Source organism: Orycteropus afer, unplaced genomic scaffold (genome assembly GCF_000298275.1).
Source record: "Orycteropus afer afer isolate SDZICR_OR568_19922 unplaced genomic scaffold, OryAfe1.0 scaffold00103, whole genome shotgun sequence".
Taxonomy (NCBI): domain Eukaryota; kingdom Metazoa; phylum Chordata; class Mammalia; order Tubulidentata; family Orycteropodidae; genus Orycteropus; species Orycteropus afer.
This window is the reverse complement of record NW_006921690.1, coordinates 2,703,832-2,713,898: the sequence shown is the minus strand read 5'-3', so window position 1 is coordinate 2,713,898 and position 10,067 is coordinate 2,703,832. Positions and strand designations below refer to the sequence as shown.

Sequence of the window (10,067 nt, the reverse complement as noted above, 5' to 3'; positions counted from 1 at the left end):
GTTTTTTTTTTGTTTTTTTTTTACACAATACAATGTGATACAGTTGTCCAAATCACAAGATAATGACAGGGTTGTAAAAATTTCACTTATAATGTACTATATGCCATGTGAATCAGTAATAAGACATTAGCTTAAAGTTGGGTGGACCAGTTGCTATCAAGCCAACTCTATGTGTGTTGGAGTAGAACTGTGCTCCACGGGGTTTTCAGTGGCTAATGTTTTGGAAGTAGATCACCAGACCTTTTTTCTGAGGCACCTCTGTGTGCACCTGAACCCCCAACCTTTCAGTCACTTTAACACACTTGCACCATCAAAGGAGTTGGGGGACGGGTTTCATTTTTTTTTTCATTCCAGTGTAGCTCTGTTGTCTAACTTGGATGCTTTTCACAATTGTGAGACCCAGTTTGATGGCCCTTCTAGCCCCTTGTGAGAGACCCTGGGTCTGGTCAAGAATAAGAAGGAAGGGGCCTTGGTAGTGGGGTCAGACTAGCAACTCATAAGCCATCTGTCTTTCTCCTCCCTGCCTGGTTGCTGTTGGGCAGAGCCAGGTTCTGCTTGGAATCTCTATCTGGATGCCAGGTGAGCCAGCTGTGAGTGGCTGTCATGGCAGGGACAGGTACTCAAGTTTCAGATCCAAATATAAGGTAGAAAGACACCTTATTCTGGGCAGTGATGCCAAGCCTTGCTCAGTATCCCCCAGCATATCTGCACAAGTAGCCTCCCAAGGAACCTCTCAGGCTAATCCTTGACATCCATGTAGCACTCCTACTTTTAAAGGTGCCAGGTTCCCTGTGAGCACAGTTCTGTGAAAACTCACATCTGAGTCCAGGAAACACTACCTCCAAGGGCATCAAAATAGAACTATGTCAAGTCCTAAAACATCAGTGCTGGCATGTAATAGGCAACAGATGGGTGGATCCTGAATAGAAGTGGAAGAAGATGCATAGAGAAATCAAGTGACTTCTTGAGCATCATAGAGCTATTGACAGAGCTGGCATTTCAACTAAGCTGGCCTGACCACCATTGAGTTCTTTCCACCACCTGTGCTGCATGGTAATCTATACAAACACAATCCTATTGCAGCTGGACCAATGGTGAGCAGTGCTGAACTCATCAGTCATCTGAAATGGAAAAAGGAGGTTCTCTAGGTGAGGCAGAGTGCTCTCTGTACTAGCCTGGCCACATGCACTTGTGCAGGGAGAAAGGAAGCCCAGAGCAGGCTATGCCAGGGGAGGCATTGGTGTGAAGAGAGAATGCAGGAGTGATCATAAAGGAAGATTTGGTGAATAACAGAGTCCTGCTCCTAGGAAAGAAGAGGGGACAAGAGTCAACTGTAGACCTACTCCAAAGATGCTAAAGAAGCCAAGGGCTGGGTTAAAAAGAGCAACAGTGATGGACCTAAGTAATGGCTGCCAGGATCAGGGACAAGAGCTACAAGGTTTATATCTATTACCTGTTATGTCAACAGTAGCCCCTGGAGGCTCACTGGGCTAAGTAAATAACTCAAGGTGAGACAGTTAGCTGTTGAGCCAGAATTCAAAATGAGCTATGTTTGACTTCCAAATAGCCCAGGCCAGTTTACGTTGGACAACCCCATCTGGATGCAAGCTCTAGTCTGCCTGAAGTCTAAGTTACCACTTTTTCTCACCTTAAAATCTAATGCACCTTTCTTCGTGTTAACCTACAGTCCACAGGCAGAAGGAGCTCTGGTAGGGTAGTGCCTAAGACATTTGACTGTTAACCAGAAGTCTGGCAGTTCAAACTCACCAGACACTCTGTGGAAGACTGGACAATCTACTTCCGTAAAGATTTACTGCCTGAGAAACCCAAAAGGGGTTGCTATGAGTCAGAATCGACTCGACAACAGTGAGTTTGGTTTGTTGTTATAGGTAGATATAATTACCTATCCTCACTACCAGTTGTTGTGGAGTTAACTCAACTCATGGAGACCCCATGTGCATCAGATTAGAACTGTGGTCTATAAAGTTTTCCATGGTTGACTTTTTGGAAGGCCTTTCTTCCAAGTTTGGAGGTAGACTCCAACCTCCGACGTTTTGATTACTAGCCTAACGTGTTAATTTTTTGCACCACTCAGGAACTCCTATAGCTACCTATAGCTACACTTATGCCCATAGCTGCCAGAGTGCTCTTTCTAAAATGAGCACCTCCTTGCCTAAAACCCCTTATAATAAGCCCAATTCCTGATCCTGGCCTACCAAGTCCTGCCTGAGCTGGATTTTACATTCTTCTGATGTCATCTCATCCTTTCCTCTACTCACAACACTCCCCTTACACTGGCCTCCTTTCTGTTCTCTAAACCCACCAGATACTTTCCAACCTCTGCAAGTACTGTGTCTGCTTAGGCTCTTCACCCAGTTCTTCCGAGTCCTAGCTCATTGTGATTCTTTATGTCTCAGCCCAAATGCCTCCCCCAGTTCACCCCCTAGCTCATCATCCTGCCTCTAGTCCTCAGGGTGCTCATCATTTATCTTAATTTGTAAGCATCTTGTGTGTTAACTTGATTTTTGTTTGTATGTTTTAGCCTTACCACCTACTCTCACCCCATGAATGTAAGGAAGTGCCGTGGGGCAGGGATCTCAAGGTCTCATTCCCTGTGGCTTTGCTGTTGCACTGCAGAGAACCTGGCACCCAGCAGGTGCTCACAAGTATTGGCTGAATGGACGGACACTAAATTCCACAGTAGCAAAGAGCCCATGAGGTCCCTATCCATTGGGCTCGAGTTAATATTATTAGGCCACATCTTACAGCCACTAGGCTAGTTACTCTCTTGGAAACCATGCCTTTTTTTTTTTTTTTTTTTTTTTCCAGAGTCAGCCCTAAACAGCAATCATTGAGACCTGCCTGTTCTCAAAGACACAGGGACCCAACCTGGACAAATTCTGTCACTGTGGGGAAGTCAGCTTCAACTCACATTCTTATTTATGTCTCTGTGTCTAACTTGGGTTGGGAAGCCCCCTCCATCCTATGGAGGTTGTTTTAAATCACTTTAAACTGTACCTCTTGTACACAGAGGGCACCTCTCTCATACTCAGGTAATGCAATATCATACTATGTAATAGTTCCCCTTATTCAAGCCCTCTTCAAGGCGACTGCCCCCCATGTCCATGAGATTGCACCTAGTTTAAGATCCTTTTCCTCTGGGATTCCTAAAGTCCATCTTAAAGATTATAATCTCCACCTTCACCCTAAAGTAAAGAATTCTACACTATTTTTTCTCTGATTATCTTAACCCAAAGTGATTATGACCCTGACTCAGCTGGGAAACTAAGTGCTCAGTCCTCATATAAGTTTTGCCAGTAAGGGGTAGGATTGGACTGGGAGAGGAGTGGGGAATGGCTCAGTCTTCCATGCCATTGTCATAGGTAGTGTCCACTGTCCATCGACCAGAGTGGCTACTGCAGGTGAGCAGAGCCGGCACTGAGAAACCTCACCGCCAAGACAGGAACAACAGGTCTGAGTACCTGCCTGTTTTAGGTCCCATCTGACTGAGAGAGATGAAAGGCATCCCCTTCTTGCACGCAGCGCAGCGTGGTACGACTAGACACACCCTTCCTTGTCACTCACATGCTCCTACCCCACTCCATCTTCTGTCAGCCCAGCTTCCAGTAGCTACAGTTCCAGACATTCCTTCCAAACTGTTAAGAATAGACTTGGCACCCAATTGTGTCTATCACCCAAAAGCAAGCAAAATCATCTTTGTAAGCAGGCAGGCTCTGGGGTGAGTACCCCCCACACACGCTTTCCCAGACTATTTCTTCACTTCCTATCCAACTTCCTCTGCCTGGAATGCTTTCCTTTAGTATAACTCTATGCTGCAAATGCCACCATAATAGCACTTGAAACTGAGAACATATTCCCACCCAGGGTAATCTGGACTCAGCAGTGGTTGGCAACTGCATTTGGGGGCTGCTGGGAATACAGAGCTTTCCTCGTTTCCTGTGATTCTTCTGCGATCCTCTGGAAATGGCTGAGGGCAGCTCCTTGCCTTTTTTTCTGAGCTTTGATTCCTAACTAAATCAATAGGAACTGAGGTATCTTCTAACCTAAGCTGCCCAGAGGGCTAGACAACAGGCTGAGTGGGGCCTAACCAGCTAACAAAACAGTTCCAGATGATAGAATCATCCTTAAAAAAAAAAAAAAAAAAAAAAAACTTTTTTAAAACTTCCATGCCTACATGCAGTTGTTGAAGATATACATTGCTACAAATTTATTCAGGGTCCTTTTGCAACATCTAGCAAATCTGAAACGTAAAACTCTTTGGCAGGAAATTTTTACTTCTAAGAATATATGCTTAATATAAATATAATGAAATCATGAAAAAATAGAGGGAAAGCAATGATTCTACAACATTGTTAAATGAAAAGCAAGGTACAATGTGCCACATATAATGCAGTACCATTTTCTTGAGAGAATATGCATAATACACGCATATGTATACATAGGAGCAAAGAAAATGTATGGGACGCAACATAAAGTTCTCAGCATGATGGCTCTAGAAAGAGGAATGAGGACTTCTCATTTTTACTTCATAGGCATCTATACTATTCAACCACCACCTCTCAGCTTATCATGCTCTGGTGGCTTGCATGTTGCTATGATGCTGTAAGCTATGCCACTCACATGTCAAACACCAGTGGGGTCACCCATGTTGGACAGATCTCAGTGGAGTTTCCAGACTAGGAAGAAAGACCTGGTGATCTACTTCTGAAATTAGCCAACGAGAACCCTACGGATCACAACAGAACACTGTCTGACTGAACAAACATGCCGATGATCATGGATGGTGCAGGGCCGGGCAACGTTTCATTCTGTTATAAATAGGGTTGCCATGTCTCAGAGCTGACTCGACAGCAGCCAGCAACTTTTCACAATCTGCATATATTACTTCCACAATTTATAAAATACCTAAGCTCTAGACCTACTCCTGGGGACTCTGTGATTCTGTAGTTCATGTGTATTTTTTAAACATGCTGCAAGTGATTTCACTAGACTGTCAAGAACCCCAGGATGCTGTAGAGGGTTCTGTGTAAGGGTGACTGAAATGTATCTTGGATGATACAAAGACAGGAACGAAACAGAAGACAAAAAGGAGAAGGGGGTCTCAGAGCAAAGAGACAGTGAGCTACAGAGAGAGAGAGAAAGTTAAAAAAATAAATAAATAATAATCCTAATACACTCTCGGGAGCTCTGGTAGCATAGTCCCTAAGGCACTTGACTGCTAACCAGAAAGCTGGTGGTTCAAACCCACCAGCCACTCCTCGGAAGGAAGACAGGGCAATCTACTTCCGTAGTGATACTGCCTCGGAAACCCAAGGAGGGGTCACTATGAGTCGGGGCCGACTCGACGGCACATAACAACTAACAACAATACACTCTAATCCCCAAATCTTCCCCAACTCACTCATATAATCCCTGGCTAGACAAAGAATAAAGGAGTCCTGGTGGCACACTGGTTAAGCACCCAGCTGCAAACCATCAGCTGCCTTATGAGACAAAGATATGGCAGTCTGTTTCCATAAATATTTACTGCCTTGGAAACCCTATGGGGCAGTTCTACTCTGTTCTATCTACCCTGACTATGAGTCAGGATCAACTTGATGATAATGGATTTATTTTTTCATTTTTAGACAAGGATAATTAAATATTAAGAATATTGCTACTCAGAGCTGATTCACTGAAATAATTTCTAGGTTAATGTCTTGATTACTGAGAAGGATAGAGAGGCAAGAATATCAGAACTTTGGATTACCTGTTGAAAACAGGCTTGGACAAGGTTTTCAGGAAAGAGATTTCTAATGAGATCCAGAAAGGCATCCAGGCTGGACACTTCATCATTTTTCTTGCCAGGCCCCAGCTGCTTCTTGAGTTTGGGGTTCCCTGGGTGGATGGCCAAGACCAGGATGACCCCCAGCACAGCAGCGATGACGGTTGTGGACATGTAATACACCATGGCTCTTGTGCCTAAGCGGCCACTGGCTTTAGCATCCAGGCCAGACAACCCTGGATTGAAAAGAAATTCAGAAGGTTCAATTATACTATGATTCTATTAACGAACCATCCCTACAACGCTTGGCTCCACATTACTCAAATTCACTAATTTATCGACTACTGTTGAGTATTTATTTAGTCATTCCCACGGTTCATAATTCTATTTTCCAAGGACATTTTTGAGATTCTAGAAAACTGAGGTGAGCTAGAAGAGATGGTCCTCTGATTCTGAATTTACAAACTGGTCTGTGACAATTCTTTTTGTCAATCTGCAATAGTGAGTTAAAACAAAGTTGGATATATTTCATTTTAAATTCTGAGGTTGTGTCTTTCTCTTTTTTTTTTTTTTGTTTTATGATATCATTTCCATTATGAAGTGATGGTGCTATTATGTGCTAGATTTTTACCTCTTTATTATTGTTTTTTAATGACCTCACTTGGGAAAATAAAAAGTTGATGACTTTATGTCATGCCTCAAAACTTTTGAATATATTACTTGTGGTTGAAATCCAGAAGTCTGAGAAGTGATGTGGGCAGCCCTTCCATTTCACATCATGATGAAGACCCCACAGCGCCTGACCTCGTGCAGGGATTGGAGAACATGTGTGTAAAGCACCCTGCAAATGGTGGGCACTTATCTATCACATGGGAGTGGGGAGCCTTCTGTGATTCTTAGAGGAAATTCCAAGCAAGTCACAAAAACTCCAGCCTCCACTGGGTTTTTTCCCAGTTGTTCCTTCAATTTTTCCACTTCCTGGTTTCAGTTTCTGCTTTTTATAGAGAATGATATTGAACTCTTTACTGGGAATTAGTTATTTTTGTTGTGGGAGAGGAAGTCACTGACATTAATTTCTCTGAATTAAGCTGACCCACAAATGGCCCACTCCTCCTCACAACCTAAAGTCTAAATTCTAGCCAAATGGAGGCTGAGTTTCCTTACCAAGCTGGCCAATGTACAATCTGTTAAATAGGTGTAGGGAGGATTTTCTCTGGTTCAGAGAAGGAACATTTAAGACACAGCTTCACTTAATCTGTGGCTGAATGATAAACCAGCCTCTGCTCAGCCCCTGAATTCCCACAGCTGAATCCCTTTGGGTCCAGTCACTGGGTCTGCTGATCTTCAAGCTATGAACTTGTAGAATAATCTGAGTTAGTGAATCTCTAAGAGTTACTGGCCTCATTTCCTTTATGAAGTGGTCAGTCACTCTTCCAAGGTCACCTAGTTCATTGGCACCCAAATGCTAATGTCCAGCTTCTCACCCTTATCTCAGAAGTTAGTGTCAGTTAGACACTAACTACACCAATTTAAAACCTACTAAAGCAGTATTATTTGGTGAGGAAGAAACTGCCACTATATGCTCATGGAAGGAAACACACACACACACACACACACACAAATTCAAAGGGCTTTCAAATTTCTCATTTATTTTTAATGCCCATTTCCCTCCATGTAGAACCAAATAATAAGAAGAAAATTTCCTTCTCTATTTACTATCTTTATCATTATCTGAACAAAATTTAACTTCAAAAATTGAGAAAAGAATATGTTAAAATTTAAAATCACTATAGAACCATCGGGAGCTCTGGTAGCATAATGGCTAAGACACTTGCCTGCTAACCAGACGGCTGGTGGTTCAAACCCACCAGCCACTCCTCGGAAGGAAGGTTGGGCAATCCTACTTCCGTAGTGATACTGCTCGGAAACCCAAGGAGGAGTCGCTATGAGTCGGGTTTGACTCGACGGCACATAACAACAACAACAACATAGAAACCATCACTTATAACATATGACTGTGTTTCCTTTGCATCTTTTATTGCTGGATAGACACGTGGACTGATCAATAAGATGGCAACTGCTTATTTTAGAATTGATTATGCCTGTTTTAGATACAAGAAAACCAAGGTTCTGAAGTGAAATGACACAAAAGGTCAAATTCACTCATTCAACCAAATTGAGATTATGGAGTTAATCCAAAAGCAAGAAAGGAGGATGACCCACTCTGGCCAGTGTCCAGAGAGGTGATCTTACCTGTGATTAAGCTGGAGATGATTAGAGGGAGAATGAGCATCTTTAGCATTCTCATGAGTATGTCCCCTGGGAAGGCTATTAACATCACCACATCAGGGTGGATAGGAGATGCCAAACGAAGAAGCCCTCCACTTACTGCCCCCAGAATGACACCTATAAGGGAGGGAAAAAAAAGTGAGATTTTATTTTTGCCCTAGTCAAATGAATAGCTCTGGGAATCTATTTCAGGGACTTTGGCCTTTTTCATACTTCTCCATTATCAGAGGATGAATAACATGTAACAAAAATATCATTACATAGTAAGGCTGATTTTGATGACTAGTCAGAGAACTTTCTTAGCTCTAACTGTTCTAAAATGCAGCAATGGACAAGTCAAGGACAGCCTTCTCAAAGTCTTATGACAAGTTGAGGTGGCAACTTGACCCAACTTCTTTGAAGATATTGTCCACTTAAAGAGTCACAAGGATTCCAAGTGGAAATGACCCACAGCACCAGATATTGTTTCCCCTCACAACCTAGGGCCAGCCACATGGCATGGTATCTTATGTATTTCTTCCCTTTTCAAATGGATGCCAGAAAAAAATAAACATTTGATAGCTAGTATAAGTTTCTTTATTCATCTCTTTTCTTTGGCTTTCTATAATTTCCCCTATGGCTCTACCTCAATAAGCTTTGTGCTTAATTTCTATGTCTTTTTACATAAACTTTACACTTGCTGGTCTTATGGAAGATCATCAAGGGATCTAAAAATGTGTAATTTGGGAGGAAATAATTTGGGCAGAGATGTTGATGGGAGCCTTTCACTTTGCATACTTAAAGATCCCACAGAAAAACTTCAGTTTCTCTAAATGGGTGGCCAACATAAAGGATCTTTGCAGAAACCACAATAAGGTCATAACCACTGGCTATTAGTGAGAGAGGGAGTTCCTGGGGTTATATGGGTCATGGTGTTAACTCCAGTAATGCAGAAGGTGTCAGTCAGGTAGCTAAAGCCCAATCTTTTTCTCTTCTACAGCTGAAAAACTTACTGTCCAAATTCTTCCAGATCTATGATGAATAAAATCCACTTATGCAGTGGGCATCCCTTGGAAAATTCTACCACTGCCTGTGGTTTTCCTTTATTTGAGTGAACTGAAATGTGACAAGTTCTTGGTCCTGACCCTGGTTCATTGACATCCAAGATGATGGAGTCAACAACAGGCCACAGAACAGAGGGGGTATGGGGGGAAAAGGGGCAGGAGATGAGTTGCTCATTATTTCTCTATGTAGCCTCAGTGAGAGCTGAATAACAAGGGAGGAATTGAGACAGGAAATGGTGTTGTCATTACAAGAAACTGCAATTTCTTCCATGTTCAATAAACATTGGTTGAAAACCTAAGACCCAGAGTGTATCAACAGTCCACAAGAAAAGAACAACCCTAGCCTGGATGAAGCCTAAAGAAGAGGAGTAAGACTCGCAAGACTGGGCTGGAGCAGGTCAAGGTATCAGGACAAGCCTCTTCCACATTGGTCTCATTAACTAATGTGCTAGATTAATCAAAGTTTATGCTATGTTCAAAGAACATCTTCGGGAGCTCTCTTAGTGGAGCTCCCTGCAACAGTTGCCTTTATCTTGAACACAGCTATTTCTCTAAACGTGTTTGGCAGATCACTGGAATCACCTAGAAGGTTTGTGAAGATGCAGCTTCCAGGGCTTCATTGCAAACAGGCCAAAGCAAGGTCTCCATGAGTATGGCTTGGGAATCTACATATTATGTGCATACAAAAATTTGAGAACCACTAGAACTTGAAGAAGGAAAACAAATGGCCAGGGCAAATGAGGTGGAAGATGACATCATTGCAGTAAAGCTTGGGCACAAATGGAGACTTAGGCAAGTGGCCACCTTTGCAGTGAAAGGGCTAGATGCCCAGAGCCAAGAGAGACCCAGAGAACAGGGTTAAGGGTGGACAGCTCCACACGTACCCAACACCGTCAGTGTGAGCAGCAGGTTCTTCCCCAGCTTGTCGCACAAGCGCAGGCCCAGGTGCC

General features: G+C 43.0%; 1 protein-coding gene across 1 annotated transcript in view; it reads right to left on the bottom strand.

Annotated features, from left to right (window-relative positions):
• Positions 1-10,065, bottom strand: part of SLC1A2 (solute carrier family 1 member 2) — a gene marked incomplete at its 5' end in the record, with an annotated part of 64,962 nt that extends 54,897 nt beyond the window's left edge. The window contains 3 exons of the mRNA XM_007943255.2: positions 5,771-6,021; positions 8,039-8,191; positions 10,002-10,065. Of these exons, the coding sequence (XP_007941446.2) occupies positions 5,771-6,021; positions 8,039-8,191; positions 10,002-10,065 (468 nt within the window). The remainder of the gene's footprint in view (positions 1-5,770; positions 6,022-8,038; positions 8,192-10,001) is intronic.
• Positions 10,066-10,067: the final 2 nt, after the last annotated feature.